Source organism: Semicossyphus pulcher, unplaced genomic scaffold, assembly GCF_022749685.1.
Source record: "Semicossyphus pulcher isolate SPU_LCO1_2020_fin unplaced genomic scaffold, fSemPul1.0.p SCAF_10, whole genome shotgun sequence".
NCBI classification, from domain to species: domain Eukaryota; kingdom Metazoa; phylum Chordata; class Actinopteri; order Labriformes; family Labridae; genus Semicossyphus; species Semicossyphus pulcher.
This window is the reverse complement of record NW_027211604.1, coordinates 29,384,097-29,407,202: the sequence shown is the minus strand read 5'-3', so window position 1 is coordinate 29,407,202 and position 23,106 is coordinate 29,384,097. Positions and strand designations below refer to the sequence as shown.

At 41.4% G+C, this 23,106-nt stretch overlaps 2 protein-coding genes across 3 annotated transcripts in view; both read left to right on the top strand.

Moving 5' to 3' along the window:
- The first annotated feature begins 1,097 nt into the window (after nucleotides 1-1,097).
- msantd2 (Myb/SANT DNA binding domain containing 2) lies at nucleotides 1,098-10,921 on the top strand. 2 transcript variants are annotated; one of them, XM_069673471.1, is made up of 4 exons: nucleotides 1,098-1,529; nucleotides 4,821-5,076; nucleotides 5,165-5,213; nucleotides 7,076-10,921. In XM_069673471.1, exons 1-4 carry the CDS (start codon nucleotides 1,098-1,100, stop codon nucleotides 7,977-7,979), a joined length of 1,641 nt encoding a protein of 546 aa, XP_069529572.1. In that variant the 3' UTR covers nucleotides 7,980-10,921. The 2 variants fall into 2 exon arrangements, with proteins under 2 accessions (XP_069529572.1, XP_069529564.1); XM_069673463.1 differs by having other exon boundaries at nucleotides 5,165-5,228.
- Nucleotides 10,922-19,378: 8,457 nt separating this feature from the next.
- The window catches only part of esama (endothelial cell adhesion molecule a), an 87,011-nt gene continuing 83,283 nt past the window's right edge, over nucleotides 19,379-23,106 (top strand). The window contains exon 1 of the mRNA XM_069676281.1: nucleotides 19,379-19,754. Within this exon, the coding sequence (XP_069532382.1) occupies nucleotides 19,688-19,754 (67 nt within the window). The 5' untranslated portion in view covers nucleotides 19,379-19,687. The remainder of the gene's footprint in view (nucleotides 19,755-23,106) is intronic.

Below are 23,106 nucleotides of genomic sequence, written 5' to 3'. Positions count from 1 at the left end.
TAACTCGTATCATCAGAGTTGCAAAAGCACAAAACAAACACAGAAACCTTACCTTGTCAGAGTGGGCAATGGCAGCCTGGCATGTCCCGGTCTGGAACATCACAGTCTGTTGTTCTGTTTTCTAGATCGCCAGAAAATTATCCCCTTAGCACGACAAAACCAGCTTTGTTATCTCAAGATAATGGGCCACATTGATCCATTATAATGGGAAAACCAGCATTATTTTCCTTAGATAACGAGAAAATTAAGAGAGTAAATAAAATGTATAGGTGCGTGTCCTCTAAGGGCTTCCGTAATAAACAATAAATCTTCAATCGTCATTGTAAGTGCTAATTATATGAAAATGAATCAGAGATTAGATTTTTGACATTTTGACTTTATTCTCAAGATCCTTTATTTATAATTTAATTTAATGGCGTAAATACTGAAAGTTCAATTTTTATTTTCAGGCTTTCAACTTTTTTTCCTTAAAGCTCCCGTGAGGAACTTTTGATTTGTGTTGATTTTGGCGCCCCCTGTGGACAAAGCCGTACCTCTGATTTCTTTGCTGATTTTGTCCTGTACATGCTTAAAGGTGTTTTTAAACAAAAAATCTCATCCTGCTTTCTTTAACAGTCATATGTATGACTCACTTTAAATTTGTGCCCTGGAAAATGTAAACAAATGCAATGTCTGACACCTACCGCCCACCAGCAGTTTCAGGAATTTAAAATAACTATAATCAATATTGTCGGTGATGGGCTGGTTTGATTTTGTAGATCATATAGTTAGAGTTATCAAAATTAGTATCAGTCTGTTTCATTACCAGATAAAAACTCCTCACAGGAGATTTAAAATGAAATTCAGTTTATTGTTTGGTACTTTATTTTGAAAGGGGGCACTCTCTGAAGCGGTGCGGCATTCATAACTATGCCTCTCTCTGACACAGTGCACGTTAATAAAGTGGAAAAATACTTGTTTGTTTTTTGTGTGTATTTGTTAGTTTTTACCTGACAGTCAAACTCTTCCAGGATCCACGCCGTCTTTTTCTCCGTGCCTCCAGCTTTAAAGCCCCCGCACGTCACCCTCCTGCCCCTCCCCTTAGCAACAGAGCCAACATGGCGGCGTCCAGCACCGCGGAGCATTCTCCAGAGATAACGACGCCGTTAAAGATCCCGAAAACCGAGGTGCCATCCCCTGAGTCCGAGGATTTGAGTGACAGTAATCAATACCACTCCAACCCCTCCACCCCTAACCGCTTCTCGCCCCTGAACGTGGGCTCGGGCTCCGCGGGCCGGACGGCGGCCTCATCCTCCTCCAACAGCTTCACTGCGTGCCGGGGGATGTCGTGGACCCCATCCGAGACTAACGCCCTCATCGCGGTGTGGGGCAACGAGAGGCTGACGGAGGCGCGGATGCAGCAGCTCGAGGTGGCGGGCACCGTCTTCTCCGGTAAGGCCCCCGGTCCTGCCATGTACGAGAGGGTGTCCAGAGCCCTGTCGGAGCTGGGGTACGAGAGGACCCCGTCCCAGTGCCGGGAGAGGATGAAGGTAAATTAGGACACACCAACGGCTGTATGTTAACGTTACATGTTTATGCTCCACCTGCAGGACCTCTACCTGTTACCTGACACTGAGCTGGAGTGGAGGCAGATGGAGGTTGAAGTGTAGGTTATAGACATGTCACATTTTAAATTACACAGCTGTTGACATGACACACAGCTCAAACATCTGTTGACTAGATAAATGTAAGTTTGCCGGCACCTTCAGGGGCGTAGGGGAAAAAATCTGGGCCCTATACATGGACCCCTCCCCCCATCCACGGCTATTATTTGTATAATCATTGTGGGCTCTTCATATATAAAGAACTTGGACATAGGGGGGAAAGGTGAGTGAATATACAACACCCCTGGGCACACCTCAGTTTTCAAACAGGGTTGCAGTGTACTGATGAAGTGTACGTCTTTTCTGGGTGAAAACTCGATTCTGATTGGCTGCAGGGTTAATAATTGTGACAATGTCTGTACACTGTTCTAAATGAATGCCCTTGCTGCATATTAGCCTGTATCTAAGTCAAAGCATCTGTTTACAATTTAATACAATACAAAAAAAAAAGGTATGACTTGTATGACGCCCGCTAACACCCGGCTTTTTTGCTTAGTGGGAAAGGTGACAATCGGCATTCAGACCTGAGTCAAATGACTCTGCAGTAGACTCGGCATTGATGGGAACACAAAACCTGTGTGGACACGCTAATCTCCACTCTCACCTCAGCTACAAATTCTCTGTCCGAGCAGCGCTCGAACATTGTTCTAAATTTGTCGGCGCTGAGTTTGATAAACAGACTGAATAAGTAATAGATACAATAAAGACCTAACCACCGTAACATTTTCACTGGCCTCCAAGCTGCTTACCAAACAGTATAATGTAAGTTCTTTGTGCGTACTATTGTTTACTAACCCTGTTTCTGGCACAAGCAGAAAAGAGACCGAAAGGAGGATACTCCCCTGGAAATGGGAACAGAGACAATCGGCATTTATTAGCGGGTCTTTCCAGGTCTGAAAAACCTGCATCAACATGCTAACTTTGGTGGGAAAGGGGTATAACACACAAACTGTAAGAAGTACACTTCCCCTTTAAACTTACTGATATATATAGATCTTATAAGTGATCATATGAGGCATTTGTTTGTGATGCCAATATATTGATTTGGGGACAATGAGATGGCTAATTAGCTAGCTGGACACCTCGTGAAGCATTATTCCTTCCATATTAATGCCTATTGCTCTATCAAACCCACATAGATAAAGATACCTTGATGTGTAAGATGGTATATGCATTTTTACATATGCAGATATAATGCATGTACTGTATATGGTAAATGGACTGTACTTATATAGCGCTTTTCTAGTCTTTGCGACCACTCAAAGCTGCTTTTACACTACATATCACATTCACCCATTCACACACTGATGGCAGTGGCTGCTACGTAAAGTGCCCAACTTTCAATCAGATATCGCATTCATACCCATTGGCTATGCCACCAGGAGCAATTTGGGGTTCAGTGTCTTGCCCAAGGACACTTCGACATGTAGCCTGAGGGAGCTGGGGATCGAACCCATGTTATACCCATGCTATATGTTATACATCTGTTGCCTTCAGGCTGTTCATGGTTAAGAATGCAAAATTGCAGGCTCATCTGGTACAACAATTAATTCACTCTATCCTCCACTTAAATACTTAATAGCCTGAAATAGTCGTATTATGTGATATTGCTCTGGGATTTAGACATTGCAATCTGCTTTGCTTACTTGGTTTTAATTTGAAACTACTATCTTTTATTATTTCTTAAAGAACTACTGTCTCACACTCAACATGTGGATTTAAGTAGGTTATGCAGGAGTTTATGCATGTGTATGGTTCAACTTTTATATGTGTATGTGCATAGTGTATATTGCCTTCTGTATATCCAGTGGCTGGAGCCCAAGAAAAAAAAGACTATGTTATTATATCCAATCTGATATTACATAGCCTCACAAATAACCAAATATTTAGCTTTTCCAAACATTTATGATTTATGCAGTTATGTAAGAAAGTAGAGACTATCTTTTATGCTTGGCTGCATTTACTGTTGATTCATGGACGCAATAAGTAAAAAAGGCTGCATAGATGCCATGAAATTAAATGTAATAATAATAATAACAACCTTATTTATATAGCAAGTAGGCCTAACACTTTAGCACTTTATAGCACTGCTTTACAATCAGTTTAAAATACATTAAAAGAACAAATGACTACACTATCAGTAGCACCAGTTACTTTACTTTCTTTTGGGCAGAGATGTTAGACAATGACAACTTTTTTAGTAGCAGTGTGGATTGAACGAGGGCTCAAATATAAATCCTGACTGGACAGGGATGTGGAGTCAAATAAAGGTCAAAAAGATTTTGAGTTAAGTTTGTGAATTTGTAAATAAGTTTTGCAGGTGTGTAAAAAGTTTTTTTGTGGCTGTAGAAACCGTTTGTGTTTGTGGACTTAGAATTGGTGACGTAATATTTTCAACTTTGCGATTTCACAAAGTTCCAGTTACAGACACACAAATTTCCTACGTGCATGTGTGAACCTGAAGGTAAAAGCACAAATTTTGACTGTTTCTTTTCACCTCAGCTAACCCGCCAATTAGCTCACATCCACGTTGTCCACTGATCATCCAACCAGAGGAAGCTAAACTGTCCAATCAGGGATTCCAAATGGGAACCAACATTTACTCACATAATAAACGTCTAAGTATTTGTCCTCTGATGTTGAAAATGGTTAGAAAAAACTCTAAGTCTTGAAATTTGACTCTGGAAAGTATGAAACCACGAGGTCTGCACAATATGAGAAAACTCTGCGATGTGCAGTTAGGTTGTTCAATATTACAGTAACGATATGAAGAGCGATACATGTACCAATACTAAAGAGTGCATATTAGCTCTAACTCTTAGTTTCTGCAGTTCTGCATGTTTTACACAATACCTGTGTTTGCAACATGTCCCTCCTGAATCCAAAAGAAATCCAAAAAACTGTTTTGTTTTTTACACCTGTTAATCTGAGCGTAGCTGATAGCTGCTTGTTCTCCATCTTATCGCATCAAAATGGTGTGAAAGCATCACCATTATACCCAGGGCGCCGTCTGAAATGTACGCATTCTGAGTGAGAATGCATGGTTTGTTTACATAAAATATTTTTCCTTATTTATTACGAAAAATTCAGACTTTTGCAATTGATATCTCTCCTTTGTGACTCAACAAAGTTAAGTTACTACAACAAATCCTCTATTTATCCCTCCATCACATCCAGACTCTGAGGCGCTGCTATAGCCGGGTAAAGGAGCACGGCATCGGCAAAAGGAAGAGCAGCTACACTATCGAGCAGCTGGAGAAGGTGTTTGGTCAGGGAGGCTGGGACTCGCAGAGCTGTGCCCCTGTGCTGATCAACAGCAGCGGCCTGTATCAGGAGATGGAGTCTGATGGCAGCACGCTGGAGGACTTCTCCCAGGAGGACTGGTGCAACCAGGTGCTGGACTCGGCCTTCCAGGAGGGAGACATGGAGACTGGTGAGTGTGTTAACGAGCAGTGGATAGACAGCAATTAAAGACAGAAATAACGGGTTTGAACTGATGTGTATGTTTGGTTTTTCTCCAGAAGAAATCCAGATGCCTAAAAACAGAGCTCTGCTGATCCAGGCCGAGCTGTCAGAACAAACACAGTAAGTCAGCCGGAACAAAAAAGTGCATTTTGTCTATGTAAACTATGTAAATGACATTACCCTGAATGGCATGTACTTGTTGCAGCTTCTCTGCCCATCTAATTCTTTATCTGCCAGTACAAATCTGTATCCCAAATGCGTCCTAATATAAAGATGATCTTAATTCATAAACATACACTGCGACAAACAGGATCTTAGCTTCAAGATCTTAACCGGAGGTGGGTTAGGTGTTCGTGCTTCTCACATCTACATCAGCATGCAGTGCTGTCCACCAGAGTTTGTGTTTCAGGGCAAATGCATCCAAAGCAATGCACTAAATGTGCTTGTCCCGACAGGCTCAGAGTGTTATTCTAAGCCTGCGACAATTACAGTAAGGATCCCTACATAGATACAGAGATAGGCTTGGGCAGTATCATGGTATACCAGAATATTTAGAAATCCAGACGGTATGAATGTAATACCGTCAAAAATCCAGACGCTCATTTTTCTAACTGATGCAGATAGTATGTAGAGGTGATGTATTGTAATGCACAGCATGCGCCAGCAGAGGTCAGATGGCGACCACAAGCAGGGAGGAGCTTGTGAAAAAGAAAAATGCCTCTGCCCCTGTTTGGGAGGTTTTTTTTCGGTTTAGACCTAATGAGAAAGATGAGCTGTGTGCACTATGTGCCTCAAGTTAACACGTCCACTCATTAAATTATAGGCTGCTTTGCAGTCAGAGGATGGCTGTGGAGAGTTACAGCGGGAGCGCCCTGGAAACTTGAAACGGGCATGCATTGTGACCCGGAGAGCAGAGAGAAAAAAAAAGAGATCAGCGACCAATTAAGATATTATTTTCGTGTGTGTGTTCGTCTTTAAGATCTGCAAGTCGTACAATTTATTCTAACATTCATACAATCCTGTGTTTTGTAGCAAGACATGTCCAAGCAATTGCAAAACCATGTCATACATGTGTGACAGCAACTTCCCCCTCCAACCAGCAGCTCTGCAGCTTTCCTGCGCTTTGTTACCCCCAAATACCTGCATATACCGTATACCATTGTATTATGGCAGGAAGGTATTACGGTATGAAGAAACGGATACAGCCAAAGCCTGATGTTAAAGTTAAGGTCATTTTTAACAGAAGTTGCTTTGCTCTAGGTTTTTATTTATTTACAAAGCTCTTCTTGGTAAAATTCCCTCCTATTTATCTTCTCTGTTAATTCGTAATGATGGTAATTACTATCTCTGCTCTCAGAGCTTTTTACATTTGTTGTTCCTAAAGTCAGAACTAAAGAAACAGAAAAAGGGCCTTTAGATTCTCTGCATGGAACAATCTACAAAATGAACTTAAACTGCAAAACATAGTCCCACTAAATGAGTTTAAAAGAATCTGAAATCTATTGAGTCCAGGCTGTCTGTGTGTAAATGTTCTATCTAATCATTTGTAATGTCAGTAATATTATGTGCTTTTATGTTTTAATTGTTGAAACCTTGTTGCTGCTATTGTTGGCCAGCTCTCCCTTGAAAAAGAGATCTTTGATCTCAGTGGGACACATCTGGTTAAATAAAGGCTAAATAAACACAAACGTAAGACAACAATACATTTAGACTGACCGGTCATGGCAGCAGTACACCAGCACATCCTGTGTTCTGCAAGGTAACATAACTGTTTTTGTCAGTCTGGTGGCTTTAAAGAGAACGGAGTAAGACGTTACTGGTTTTGATAAAATGCATCTTACGACTGGTCATGTTAGACAGAAGTGAGAGGTTAAAACGTACGTATTACTGCGTATTTTGTCTGGCAGGTCATTGCTTATCTAACATGTAAATTGTGTAGTAATGTATGTATCTTGTGTTCTCTATAGAAAAAGGGACATGATGCAGACTGTGATGCGTATCCTTGAGTCCGTGCAGCTGAAATGGGAGCACTTCCAGACGTGGACCGAGTTCTCACGGCTGCACCTCTCCAACAAGCTGGCCATCTTCGGCGTGGGCTACAACACGCGCTGGCGTGAGGACGTGCGTTACCACTACGCCGAGATCAGCTCCCAGGTGCCTCTGGGAAAGAGGCTCCGTGAGTACTTCAATCCAGAGAAACCTGAGGGCCGCATCATCATGACCAAAGTTCAGAAGATGAACTGGAAGAATGTTTATTACAAGTTCCTGGACATCACAATCAGCGAGGCGCGCTGCCTGGAGCTACACATGGAGGTGGACTGGATCCCCGTGTCCCAGTCCAGGGCAGCAGGCTGCAGCAGAGGAACATCCCACTACCTCCTCCCTGGGGAGATCCCCAAGACGTACGGACTCTACGCTATCGGCTACGAGGAAGAGGATTATGCAGTTCAGACCTCTCCTCAGAGTGATGGTGAAGAGCAAAGCTTACCTCAGTGCAAGTCGGAGAATGGTGTGCAGAGTCAGGCTGATGCAGAAGGAGCAGGGAGCTGGGACAGGACTGGAGTTAAAGTCACGTACTGCTACCTGGGAATAGCCGAGGACAGGACCATTCAGCAGTGTCTCTTCCAGCACTTTCAGGGTTCTGGCAAACACTACATCCACAGTGAACCCTCGGCCGTGACCCGTTTCCTGCAGGAGAACTGCAGCACGAGTCAGGGCGGCGAGGGAAGCGGAGACTCATTTCGACGTTTTGCCATTTACATAAAATTCATCGAGGTGGAGCTGGACTTCCTCTCTGCAGGCTCCCTGGTGGAGTGCCTGGAAACTGCTGTGGGTTACTCCTTGAAATTCAACAACAGAGAAACGATGTAAACTGCCTCAATGTTTCAGATTAATTTAGACTAACTATATTATTAACAAGTGTTACGGCCAGCAGGGTGACACGAAAGGTGGCCAGTGCTGTCTGCTGCATGGATGTCTGGCATATTTCTGCAGCCTTTTCAGCTCTGTTGAACTGATTCATCATTAGATCCTTATTCAGACTAAAAGAATGACTATGCACAATATAGTACATATATTGTGTGGAAAAAAGGGAACGGTAGCTTACGTATTGCTGAGCTGCAAACTCCAAGAAGTATGTACTTATTTTTTTGGGCTAATGTGCACTACAAAGGTTTCTGCTGCTTGTTTAGTGTAGATACATGTTGCCTCATCAGGGAGTGGGAGGTTGGCAAGGTGACTACTGCAGTATGCATCTGTCTACCTCAGTAGGATGTAGCAAACAAGGCAGCAAGGGGACCATAGCGCGTATTTAATTCTGAAACTGCCTTTTACTTTGACTGTTGAGGTCTGGACCTGAATTCACTAAGAAGAGAACAGACACGGCAGACCTATGCCGTATGATTTGCACGTGTAACTGGGCTGCAGCTAGAGATGTCTCCATGCAAATAAGGGAGCAAGGTGAAGAGTTATTATTTGCTTATCTGCTGAAGATATTGGAAAATGTGGATACTTATTATTTATTGGGCAGTGTGAGGGCTGGGCGAGCTTAAAAAATCCTGTATTGAAGGCTGTGTGCAAAAATTAAACAAATACCAGGTCGACCTACAGCATCATTATTGATACGGACTAATGCAAACCTTTTTCACACGGCTTACTTTGGCCGATTCCAAACTGACAAAGTTATGTAATGTCTTTGCCATATTGACAAGCTCTAAAAAGATCAACTTCAAGTTAATCCCAGCTTCTCTTCGAGGGCTGCACCCTAAAGTCTATGATTTGGAATCATAAGTCGACCCAGATTCAACAAGCTTTTGTCAGTCAATTATCTGGACTTTTGTTTTATTGCTGCGTCATTGCTCACAGAGCGATGCAGGAGCAACAGCATGGCAGGCTGTAAACTTTACAAACCGAGGCTGAAACCCTTCAGTGTTCATCATTCACAAGATTTTTTAGCGAGAGCCGAATTATGGCCTCTTCCTCTCCAAAATAAACAGATATCATTATTTAAAACACTGAATAAAGCAAGTAGTTTCGAGTTGGAGCTAAGTGTTTCTCCAGCGCTCTTCGGTGGGGCTGCAAACTGAGCTGTCAGCTAAACCAAAACCTTTCTTTAGGTCTGATTGTATAGTTAAAAGCGATGTTGATGTGACTTGAAATACTTGGAAGGAGTTGGTTTGAAATGTGTGCTCATACAGAACTCTAATTGTTGAAAGGAAACAAAGCATATCTTCTGAAGCTGCGCCCTAAAGTCGATGATTTGGAATCAGTGAGGTGAGAAGAAGATCCTCTTTCGACTCCCATTTTGTCAGTCGAATATCTGCAACTTTGTGTAGGATCATTGGACTCATCTATGGCTGATGTGGGAACAAAGCATTTCTTCCAGGGGAGTAAAGTACAGCCCTCAGGAGGGACGTTTACTTTGTGTGTTATTTTTGTGCCAAGTTATAAGACAAGGAAGAATTCAGCGATAATACGATGCAGTACAGGTATACAATAAGCCACCCTTCAGTGTTAATTGGTCGCACTGTGTTTACTGGGAGCCAAATAATCCAAGAGCTGTCCTCCTGTTTTAAAAAAACCAGACCTGGTGATTAAAAACAGTTAAAACACTGAAAAAAGCAGTTTCACAGTAAAAAAAACATCAGTGCTTCTGTGCAAGAGAAACACTGATTTTTAATTTCAAGGGGCTGCAAGCAGAGCTGCCGCTAGCTTATTAAACATGCTTAAAGAAGTGCTTGAGTGCCTGTCATTTGCCAGGTTTTCATCGGGAGCCAAATTATCCTCTCAAAAAAGAATGGATCTCGTAACTGAAACGGGTAACATTAAATCAAGTAGTTTTAAATTGCCAGTTAGTGTTTCTCCAACGCTCTTCGGTGGGGCTGCGAGCTGAGCTGCCGCTTACTTTAGCTCACCAGCTGACTCAAGTCACGTCACCATCGGTTTCAACTAGATCATCACACCTACAGAAGGATTTGAAACACTCAGAAGGCAGCTGGTTTGAAAGGTTTTAATATCCGGCCAGCAGCCAGAGCTCATGCTAAACTTTAAATAATGTGCGATAATGTAGAGGTGAAACACTGGACCCAAGTAGGTCGATGTAGGAGTTTGGTGGAGATACACATTAAACAGCCAATTCTGATTAGACTGCCAACATTTTGAGCTGAGTATCAGCAGGAACATTTACTTTGTGTTATTTTTGTGCCAAGTTATAAGACATGAAGGACAGGTGCACAATAAGCCCGTAGGTGTCCCTGTTGTGGAGCATCTCTAGCTGCAGCTGCGGGGTTGTAGGTGTCAGTGGACCAACATTACAAAGGCAATATTGATGAATTACCAGCACCTCCCACATACTGGTATTTGAATGCACCAGTGTTGTAGATAACACATGACCGTGCCAGTAACCTGCGTGCTAACAGGTGTAACCATGAGCACTGTCATACGACTTGAAGCTGCAGAGGTGAACTCATCCCAGACCAACAATCAAACGGATGACTCCTGAGGTTATGTGCAATGTGCCAGGACGGACTGTGCAGAATCAAACGATGGAGAAGTCCATACTGAATCTATGTATATGAAATCTACCTTATATATATCTATAATATATATTTAATGTCCTCGAGCATTCCGGCTTTTGCAAACTTGCAACGTTCATTTGTTTGGGTAAACAGTATATAAAGATGAATATGATATTTTCTATTTTATTGGTTGACACCATGTCCTGTTTGTGATCGTTTGGAAGTCACTGTCTTGTATGTTTACATGTTTAAAAACAATAAATGGGGAACTCACTGTCATTTGCCACGCAGTGAAAATGGGTTTGTGTGTGTTTGTTTGAGCTGTATGTTAGCTTATGGTCCTGAACACTACAGCTGCAACCACTAGTCTATTAGTGAATCAAAAGTATATTAATCACCAACTATTCTGATATTAGATGAATCACTTTAGCCATTTTCAGCCTCTTAAATGTAATGAAAGCTGTACTTATGATAGTAAAAGAAGAGTGTTATTGTTTTGGACCGTTGGTTGCAATGAAGGAGCTCGTCACGAGATAACGACGCTGCACCACCATAACGTCAGATGATCATAACTCGTATCCCCAGAGTTCCAAAATGATAAAAATAAGTCGAGATCTCGAGAAAACAACCAGAAATAACTCGTTAACATGGGAAAATGGAGTAAATAAAATGTATGGATGCATGTCCCATAAGCACTTCCAGAGATTTCCATCAAAAGCCCTTTTTACACAGCCAGGTCAAGGCAGGATTATTACGCCTCTGTTACGTTCCGTCTTCTAAGTAGACTCACGGAGGAGGAATGGTGGGGCGAAGTCGTTGCCTCTGAGCTGGCATCAGAGGTAACAGAGGCATAGCTTTGTTAGAGCTTCGTTACGGCGCTGAGGCGGAACTGCAGTGTAAAAAGGGCTAAAGTTGGTAGAGATATTCATGTGTACCTCAGGATGAATCGTAATCACTTTCTGATCCTCAGACTTGGATCTAGCGCCCTCATCAGGTCAAAACTGAAATTTGTTTAAGACCAAACTAGCTGCAAACTGATGACATCCCCATCAGCCTGGCATGCTAACACGCTAAACCAGAATGGTGAACATTTTAACCCATATAGTTGTTAAACATAATACCCCGGCAACGTCACAGTCACACAGCTGGAGCACACTTTGCACACACCCTTTGCACACACACAGTGTTGCCTTGCAGAGCTGCTTTTTTTTGGAACTTTCAGTTTGTATTGATTTTGGCGACACAGGCTACGTGCAGTTAATCACTTGGTCTGATACCTACCCCCCCCGCCGGCAGTTTCAGGCATTAAAAATGACTATATAGAAATAATCAATCTTGCCGCTGATGGTCTGGTTTGCTTTTGTAGCTCATATAGAGTCATCAGAATTAATTTCTGTTTCATGATCAGATAAAAACTCCTCACAGGAGCTTTAACTTCCTCCCTTTAACTAACTTAATTTTGATTGAACTAGTTTGTTCTTGTATTTTACAATCATCCACCCATCAATCATATTTCTCTGACATCATACTGTCCAAGTTAAACACTTTTGTGACCGTTATTCTCGTCCCTTTCTTGTGAACATGACATCTAAGAAACATCTACTGAGGCTGTGTTCCAGTACCACTACTTTCATATTATTAAGTGTGCCAGAAAAACATTTACTTTGTCCCAACATATGTGTGCCAAAATCACCAGGATGTTGTTCTACATACAGACACATTGTGCAGCATGCTTTTTGGCCATCCTTACCCACAATCCTCTGCACAGTGAAGACACAAGGCACTATGGACTGTATGCAGGATGTTTGTATAATATATATATACATATATACACATATATTTATATGTATATATATATATATACATATACACATAGATATCTATATATATATATATATATATAAAGTTAAAAGTACTGCATGCAAAGTGTATTATTAAAGTGTCATTGTTCTATCTCGGGTACCACATGGAGGAGGGAATATCTTTTATTTCAAAGATGCGTCAACGTTTGCCTCAAACATCCACTTTTTTTGGTGTTCAAAGGTCAAAGGTTAAAGTCACTGCGACCTCACTGTTCCTGTGAACATGTCAGAGAGGATGGCTGTGTTCGAAATGCCATACTATATACTATATACTATATACTACATACTGCGTTCGGCCGTAGTATGTAGTGCTCAGCTGTTTAAAATGTATTTTGCCGTATGCTACGCCTGGCGCCAGTTTCCGGTTTTGGAAAGCAGAAGTAAACAACAGCCCGCCAAAAGCAAAAAGCTGCTTCTTTAGCTACAGTGCTCCCTTCTGCTCTTCTGCTGCCGTCTGCCATTTCAACTGTCGCTGTGACGTTCTGGCGCTTTGCATTATGGGATACAGTAGATGAGGTAGACTGGTCCAATGCATACTGGAGATTTTCTCCGAATCAGTACGACATCCAGGTATTTTTGACATACCGTACATTTTGCTTTTGTTTGCATACCACATACTACATTTTGGCCAAATGAGTACGTACTGCCGACCTTTATTGATAAGAAATGTTTGTTGTTTTTATAATAATTTACTCAGTTTCGGGAAAGAGCTGGCACATGTGTTCACCTGCATGCATGTTCACTCGCCTTCTTGTTCCTGCCAGGATGCTTGAAAAGGTGTCATTTTCATTATTACTTTATGCTTTATTGTCACAATAACATCCATGCCACTAAAGCATTTTAAATTGTCCCCTGTTTAATGTAAGCCTACTGTTGCTGCTGTTTTGATTTAAGGCTCATGTCTTCTCTCAGATACTTTCAGTATATAAATAATTATTTAACAGTTACACTCAACTGTCATTTTGATGGAAACACTGATGGAAACCAGACTGCTTGGTGGGGGCATAAAACTGCATGGCCTTAATTTTACTGTGGGAAATGTATTATTTGCTTTTATTTGTTTGTTTTGAGGCAGAGCTTTAACTAAACCTCATGAACTCTTCTTCATTCAAACCTTTATTGAAGCCTCAAAAATCATTGAGCTTTCCCTTATTTGTAATGATGTTAAGACACAGAAAATGACACGATTAAAACAAAGAAAAACACAATACTTCATCAAAACATTTGCAAGCTGAGGTGAAGTGATGTGGGAACATTGCCTTCATCTGTCTGAGAGAAATAAGAGTGTCCATCCTCAGAGTGTGTTGTAAGTAATCCCACATGCTCGGAGTACAAAAACTGAAGGCAGATTTTCCAAGTTCAGAGTAAACGCAACAGACTTGACGCAGAAGACAGTCAGTAGAGCGAGTTTTGGTCCAGTTCAGCATGATACGTAGGGCGGTGAATGTCCAATAAGTGTTCATCAGTGTTGTAGGGATTTCCAGTAATGAATCTAAGTGCAGAGTGATGAACTGAGTCTAAGGGTTTGAGAGTGGAAGCAGCAGCATGTCTGTAGATTATTTCGCTATAATCCAGGACTGACAGGTTCACTGTCCTTTGGGCCCATTTCTGGTTCTCAATGGCCTCCCTGATCCAAAGGAGGAACTTGTTGTTCTCTGACTGAATGACCTTGGCCTTTTCCCAGTTCACGATATGGTTTTCCCTTTTACAGTGGTCCGATATGGCTGCTTTTAAGCTTTCCTCTTCTGCTTTCTTTCATTCTGTTTTATTGCTTGTGTGCGCCTCGCCATCGGGGAGGCATGCATTTCGTTTTGCTAGCATTAAGCACCAGTTTAAGGCTGAGAAGTGCATTCTGCAGAATATTAAAAGAGAAAAAAGAATTAACACTGAATGTTGTTAAAGATGTAATTTGCACATTTGTCCATTAGATGGCCATAGATAGCTATGGCTGAAAGGCTCAACTTTGCAATAAAACACTTTTCTTTAAAAGGTATTAATATCTAATACAAAAGTCCAAAAGGAAACAGAGGTGTATGTGGAGCTGACTAATAATTCAAAGGCGCCTCTGAGGGAGTAAAAAGCTCCGTCTGACACGGTGCATGTCTGTGATGTTCTGAGAGTGCAAAGAGAGAAAAGCAGTGACCTTTCAGAGAGCAGCCCAGTGGAACAGGAACAGATACCTGTTTTCACTTCATCTTCAAACAGCATCCTAAGACTCTGACATGAAGACACAAGTGACATTATAACAAGGAAACACCTCATTTTCAGATGTTACACAGCAAACAGACATAGACATACAACCCTTTGTATAAATACAGTCTGTTAATAATTCATGCTACATTTTGCCGTTCACTATTTTATTTACATTGTAGGTGCAAAATATTCCTGACTCGATGGCAGAATTACACATACACAATGTAGATGAATATTTCATTAAGCCTTCTGTTGTATATTTGATGGGCCTGTTTGCTTTTGTTCACAATGAATGCATAATAGGTTTCATAAATACAACACACAGGAAACCAGAGGATCTTTATGCCTGGTGTACATTCTCATCATCATCTTCTGAGGTAAAAAAAAAAATGTTTCAGTGAAGATTAAAGATCTGAAATAAAATATAAATCCTATAAAACCAGATTTGAAATGTGATAAGATGACTATCGGACGCTGATGATCACCACCGTAAACCAATGGTACATTATGTTGAAACCCTATAGAGTGTAATCTGACATAATCTGATCAAAAACACAATAGATTTTTTTTTTCTTTACATCTAATTCATTCTTTTAATATTTCAAAGCAGTCACTCACTTCCAAATTGTTTGTGGTAATGGTCCAAAGAGCTGTTCAATGATAGACTGTACAGGATGGAGGTGATATTCAGGTCACACATTCACGTCTATAGTCCTTCTGCAAAGTGGAGCTTTGATAACCAAACATCTTTCTTAAATCCTCTGCACATCCACAGTCAAACATGTCTGCAGCCTGTGTGAGGTTCTCTCCAGTGTAAAGAGAAAACACTGTTAGATGTAGATTCATGGTACCTGACGCCTTGTAATCACATGTATCCTCATGTTTTCTGTACTTCACAGAAGTATGTGAATCAAGTTTGTGAAAACACAGTTTTAAGACATCTTAAGTGTATGGTTAGCGCTGTTGCCTCACAGCTAGAAGGTCACTGGTTTGGGCGGTTTGGGCAAAGTGGGCCTTTCTATGTGAAGTTTGCATGTTCTCCTCGTGCATGTGTGGGTTCCCTCCAGGGTCTCCGGCTTCCTCCCACACTCCAAAAACACGCTTGTAAGGTTCATTGGTGACTCTAAATTACCCGTAGGTGTGAGTGTGAGTGCGAAAGGTTGTCTGTCTCTGTGGGTCAGCCCTGTGATTGACTGGCGACCAGTCCAGGGTGTACCCTGCCTTTCGCCCAATGACAGCTGGGATAGGCTTCAGCCCCCCGCGACAGGATAAGCGGTGTAGATAATGGATGGAGGGATTTATTATAAACAACATGTCTCCTACTTAAAATATTCTCATTGAGGTCTTTTATTTGCAGAAAATGATGACCTGGTTAAATAAAACAAAAGATTTCACAACTTTCAGACCTCGGATAATGCAAAGAAAACAAGTTCATGTTCATGTTTAACAACAGAACACTGACGTTTTACCTCAGGAAGAGTTCACAGATCAATACCTGGTGGAATAACCTGGTTTCTAATCACAGCTTTCATGCATCTCTGCCTGCTCTCCACCAGTCTGTCACAGTGCTGTTGGGTGACGCTAGGCCGCTCTTTGTTCGATGCCTTGTGACCATCCATCTTCCTCTTGATCACATTCAGGAGGTTTTAATAGGGTTCACATCTGGATTGTGCTGACCATGACATGTAGAGAGATGTGCTGATTTAAGGAACATTTGGAGTGCTCTCTTGATTTTTTCCGGAACTGGAAATATTTTGTTTTTATCATTAAACCATGAAAACTGTGTAAACACTAAAATCTGTATACATTTGTGAGTTTGTATGAATGTTCATGTTCACAGTCTCCTATGTTTTTAAGTGACTGTATGTATGCAGTATATACTACACTACTCTCATGCACCTGTGTGAATTCATGCTTGTAAGACAGATGTGCTGTAGATACATGTGTCTTTCTTGGCGTATAATGTTCTGATATATTATAGATATACATGAAACACAGGCTCCTCTACACTTTGCATTATAATGACACGTGGATGCATTATGTTGGTGTGTTGCACACAGGCTGTGAAATATGAGCTTAATTTTTTACAAATGTCTTTATTATGATGAGGACAGCGATGAGAGCAGTGTGAATATTATTATTACTTTGTTGTTAGTTATGATAATTATTTCATAACACTAGAGAAATTGGTATTAGAGGGCAATAAATCTCATCTGTTGCTGCTTTCTGCTCTGAGGAATAAGAAGATGAATTGATTAGACAAGAAATAAACATGTTCAATGTATAATTAGAGCGATAATCAGCCTGTTTGTCCTCTAGGTGTCAGGTTTGCTCATCCTCGCTCAGACTTTGTTTTGGTCTGTTTGGATTAGCCGTCTGGTCCAGAATCCAGCATTAGCCTCTCTGCTCCGCTCACGTTATTCCTGCAGCCAAATAAAAGCAGCCTGTTGTGACAGCTTCCCCCTGCACGCTGCACTGTCCAGCTGCAGGGCCAGATGCAATTTCCAACAACACAACAGAATCCCCTCCCCATAAGGCTTGGACCCTGCTTCTTTGGATTTAATCAGAGGAATAACCCGCGCTCACCTCTCATAATTGAGCAGTCCTCCTGCATTAGCCTCACCCTTGTTGCTGAGGCAACCTTAGAAAATGAAATAAAGGGGTCTGAGCACCTCAGAGCGCAGGTCAGCCCATATTTTACATCAGAGGGGTGAGCTCACCTTGGGAATTCATGTCAAGCTGAGTCCAGTCTGTTTCAGCTTTCAGACCCACACCTCTTCACACATGAAAGAGCAGCAGCTGAAGATTTGAGAGGGGAGACGGGGAAAGGATGAGCTTTGTTGTGTGGGTTCGGAAATAGGCTTATTGTTGGAGGAGCTTGAGAAGGGCTGTTTCAAAACTGGCAACTTGCACATGAGTGTGCCTGCAGAGAATTAGATAAATCACCATTTTATATTCTTTATATTTAATTTAGAGTAAAACTAAGGTCAGGACGGGGTCAGTGATAACACGTTTGAAATGTGATGTTGTCTGTGGGGCTTGAAGAAATCATGTTACGATCAATTAATACATGTTGTGATGTTTATGGCTCATAGCTTGAGCTTGACTGAAACCTTCACAATAACATTTCTCACATATTCCTCTTTTATACATAAATCATTTCATTTATTGGTGTATTTATCCCACTGCCATTATTTCTGACGTGTTCTTATTTTAATGAACGGTTTTAAGACATTTGTAATGATATTTCTCATTTAATCATTGTATCACATGCTTTTCTCTTGTGGAGTCTAGGGATGCTTGCAACATGTCTTACTCCTCCAATCAGAAACATGCAGAGTGATGGCACAAATACTGCACATGCTCAGTGAGAGCCTCCCCCACAGGAAGATAGAATCCCACAAAGTTTGCTACTGCATTTATTAAATAAAAAATATTTTTATTAAATTATTATGTATAATATTATAATTTGAATACATGACTATTTTATTTTCACAACCTGTATTTTTGTCAGTTTTGATGTGTTTTTTTTCTGACTTCAAGATACCATGTCTGAAATGACCCACTGTTCACTGAGTTCAGTATTTTTCTTTATGTTGTTGCCTGGTCCGAATGTTTGAGTTAATATACACCGTATAGTAGACTCAAGGTACCACACGATACATAATGCAAACAGGTGTACCACTGATGGTCACTATCCAATCACTATGTACCATCATGCATTGGGCTTTTAGATTTAACATAAATAAAGTCATTAACAGTGCAGGACAAATGACCCGAGCAGAGCCTGAAAGTGTGGACAGTTGCAACGTGTTCCAAATGTCACCAACCTGAATATATTTAATAAATACATGTTTATTAATAGTTTGTTAATTGAAAATGGTTCCATTCTTCCTGTCTCGCTGTCATATATAATATTGAACATTTGTAGCATCTGCACATTGACATTAGAGATGCCTATTTTCTACAAATACACAATTGAAACTCAATATTTATATTCATATATATATTTAATTATTTGATAAAAAATTTAAATAAATAAATGACACTTTAATACCAAATACCATGCTTGTTGACACAAAAGCTTTTATGTATTGTATTTTTTATGGAGCAACCGTCTCCAGTTAAATCCATCTGTGATCTCCCATCTGACAAATATTGTGAAAAATATGTCATATGTTCTCACCTTTACATGGTGATAAATGGGTAATAAGCAGACATATATAAGTTTAGTATACAGGTTGGTCATGTCCAGATAGTCATTGAATAACAGAGAGAAATGCAAAAGGTGTTGCTTTCTAGTCTCCGCTAATGTCTAATTAATTAGTGAATTATTTTTTATATCTAATCCAATATTAAACATGAAAGTCGTTTGTGCACCTGCACTATAACGCTGCGAAACAGGACAGGTACCTGCATCAAGTTGTAACATATAGGCGGCGAATAAACGGAAGCAATCAACCTTGCCTTCAAAATAAGAGCAAGCGGTAACTCGAAGCGTGCAAGAAAACCGGTTTACGTAAATAATGGGTTTTACTTTGAAAAATATTTCGGAACTTGTATGGGAATGTGGAGGTCCGCGCGCTAGCTAGCTCGCGGAGGTGGCGCGTCTCTCTCTCTCGCTCTCTCTCTCTCTCTCTCAGAAAAAGGACAGAGGATGACAACTTGCGGAGTTGTCGGCTTCCCGCTGCCGTCTCGATAAGGAGGACGCAGCCGAGCGTTAAGAGGAGGCGAAGAAGAGTGCTGGAGGACCTCCGGTGTCGCAGGTGTTGATATAATTCACACTTCACTTTCACCGCAAAGTGCAAAGAGAGAGATTCCTCGGTCTGCGGGATTAGACGGCGTCCACATCTCCTCACCTGAAGTGTCCCTTACCTTCCCCGGCTCTCGTGCCTGCTGGAGATTGAAGGAAAAACCACCTGACAGACTTGAAGAGCTTTGCCTGAGGCGAAACAGAGCTCATAAAGCAGTGAAGGACATCAGCACACCGAGAAGTGAAACATCAACCATGGAGGTCTATAGCACTTCGAGGAAACTTACTTTGCTCTCTGTTACCTTCCTGTGGGGGCTCTCAGGTGAGTCACGAGACTATTTTCCACACATCTTACGTTGTATTTATAGGTGTGCATTTATGATACGCCAGTTAATACAGGTCTCATACCTTTATATTAAAAGTTTTCAAGATAATGCACATTTTTTATCCTCAATTGGATCCAAAGGTGAGCTTTATTTAACACTTTCACTAATTTTGACATTTTCATCCACACATTCAAGCACTAGTCTTATCTCCTGTGGGTGTTGTCAACATAAAGTACATTTCCCTCCAATTTCTTGCCCTACTTTTAAAAATATCTCCCTCATTCCTTCTTCAATAATGAAAGTGAATGGTGTGTTTTTTATCACATCCTAATGACTAATGAGGTAAAGAAGAGAAAAGGTCTGCTCCTGTGGGTTCTCATGCTCGTGTGCCAGAGGATGAAGAGGTGGATTTAAAGCTGAAACACCTGTTTGTTTTTCACAGGATTTGAAACAAGTGTGTTACACATGATTATGTCTTCCAGGGAAGAATAATCCCTTTATAGCTGCTGCAACATTGGCTCAGCAGACACTCTCTCTAGCAATGTATTAAACTCCACTGATAGCTGTACAGTACAGGCAGCCTACTTTTCCCCCTGCCATCTCTTTGATTTGAAAAATTGGGGCACGGTGCAGCTGCAAGAGTATTTTGCAAGTGTTTTAAGGAATGAGAAGTTTTAAATGATTAATTCAGGTAAAAATTTTAACAGGCGTGTCCAGAGGGGAGCATAATTTGACACATTATGAGATTATTATGATTTGTTTCATAAGATACTTAGACAGAGAGACCTCTGGAGAGTGGAGTCCTTCCAGGGCTCCCCCCTTAAAGTCAGTGATTCGAAAGATTAGTCCAGGGGACGCTGAATCAACTCACTCAGTCAGGTGAACCTCTGCACAGTGTTCTTTAGCTGCAGCAGTGGTGTTATAGATGGAGCCAACAGCATGGCAGGCTGTAAACCTTCAAGAAGATCCTCCAGATGACCCTTCAGTGTTTTTTATTCACAGTGTTTTAGCTGGAGTTGAATAATCTGTCCTCCTCCTCTCTGAAACAAGCAAACCTGATGATTAAAACCTGCAAAAACAAAGAATAAAGTGACCGCCCAACCGTCCCTGCAGAGAGGACGTCAGGAGGGGCTGAGCTGCCACCAGCTGGTTCGTAGGTTAGAATTCCTTCAGTGTCCATCATTCACAAGGTGTAGCAACTATGAATTAAATAGCTGCTTGGAGCGTACGTGGGTTTGTTACCGTGACACGTATCGTTCCAAAAAAACAGTCCAAAGTCCAGATAAGTTTCAACGTTATATTAACTTTGTCTGCCTCCTGCCACACAGCTGAATAGGTACCAATAATGTGAAACCACACCCGAGTATTACCAGACATAATGATTAACCCATTAAAGGAGTGAAATGTAACAAATAATCAACACAGGTGAAACACATTATGGCTCATGCACAGAGTTTCATTGGCAGCAGAATTCCTCACAGGTGTGAAAGGGATCTGTTATTAAAATCAGTAAAAACAGATTAATGCTTAAAAAAATCTGTTTCTTCTGTGTGGTTTTGGCTGCTGCGAGCTGAACAGCTCATTAACTGACCAGATCCCTTCATCCAGTTAAATGATGTGTAAAAACTCTGGTCATGTAACGTGAAACAACATTAGTGCTGTCTAAATTAGCCAAAAATGACGTTTGATTATTCCTTCTAAAAAACATTAAGGTTCGAACTATTTAAATGTCTATTTCTCCGCCATCATTACCACACGCCGCACGGTTGGTGTTAGCTCGTTTCAGCTAGAATAAGGTCAATTATGAACGTATAAAGTGACATGTGGATTCAAAGATGCTTCGTAGCCAAGAGCGTGCACACGAGAACATGCGAGAGCTCACGAGACAGCCGCGGCAGTGCATTTTATTCATAATTCATTTTAATAACCAAATATCCCTTTTTGATTACAATTCGGTTATATATTCGAATTTAGAATATTTGTTGACAGCCTTAAACAATACAAAAGGAGTTAGCCGGATATGTCGTGCCAACAGCTGACGCTTACAAAACCATTGCTGCTTAGAGAGGCTCTGTGGGCTGTGAGCTGAGCTGCTTCTGACTTTAGCTCATAGCCAGTCTCAGATCCCATCGGCAACAGTCTGCCGACGATACAGCCTCTGGGAAAGACTGGTGAACATGCCAGGGTAAACAGGAAACAACTTCCAGTCAAGACTTCCCATTTCCGCGTGCTGCATTGTGAACAGAAAAAGAAACAGTTTTCTTGTGATCGACTTTAATTAACGGGTCTTACCTTTGCCAAAACATCATGATGCAGATTATTAATAAGTAAAAATGAAGCTTTGTCAGGTCTGTCCTCGAGAGGAGAAGAAAACTTCTTTCAAATGCTCGTTTGTTGAATGGAGGTAAGATCCATCATTTCTGATGCATTTGAGGAAGTCGGGAAATCTGAACGCTGAACAGCTTTCCTGACACAACCTCAGGGAATTTATCTCAAGTTAAATTTTAGATCTAGAACAGATTGTTAGCTGTTAGCATGCAGATGTTTGTTTATAGAGATTAATAATAAGCTAAATCGTGGTCAGATGACGCTGATGGGAGCCGGGATGTTGTTACGGCGGATAATGTTCCGCCAGCTTTTACTCTCCACACAGACTGTTTTTCCTGCATAGGCTGCAGCCTGCTGATACGTGATTGGTCAATATTACTCGGACCAAACACGGAAACCAGAACACTTGAGGCTGACGTAGGCCTTTTCTGTAGTGCTAAACAGACAGTAGGACTCGACCGACAAACCTCTGGGTAGAGTGGAGCCTTTACTCCTTCCTAAGTAAATTTTAGTGTCCACCAGCCTGCATGTTAGTGCCCATGCTTGTGATTTAGCAGGAAATCATCCTCTTTAAATAGCAGCAAGGGAGTTGCTCTCTTTCATGAATTTTGAATCATCATTTTATGGTCCCCTTGTCTCCACCGAACCCTGAGCATCAACAGAGAGGACATTTTTGTTGATGGCAGTCATAACATCCACACGGTCCCCTCTCTCACGGCCCCTCACGCTCTCTTATGGAGGAACAGGAGATCTCCATTTAAGTCAGGGCGCTCCATCTGCTCCAGGTGAGTGCGTGTTCAGCAGACAGCCTGGTACTCTCACTCGGCCTGCGAGACATGAGAGTAAAGCCTCACTGAGTTTGCTTCGGGCCGCCCAGAGCCGAGCTGTGTGTGCTCTTCAGCTCTGTTGCCAAAACAATCACATGCGCTGACACAGGCAATCTCAATCCTGCCTGTTCCACCCTGAGGGAGGGGTCACACCTGAAAAATGCTCCCACACAGACCCCTATCATGATATTAC

Bases quoted from the DNA above. Each gene is read 5' to 3' on its own strand.
- msantd2 (XM_069673463.1), top strand. From the start codon at position 1,098: ATGGCGGCGTCCAGCACCGCGGAGCATTCTCCAGAGATAACGACGCCG. The intron at 5,077-5,164 runs GTGAGTGTGTTA...GTTTTTCTCCAG, and splicing joins GGAGGGAGACATGGAGACTG to AAGAAATCCAGATGCCTAAA. The intron at 5,229-7,075 runs GTAAGTCAGCCG...TGTTCTCTATAG, and splicing joins GAGCTGTCAGAACAAACACA to AAAAAGGGACATGATGCAGA.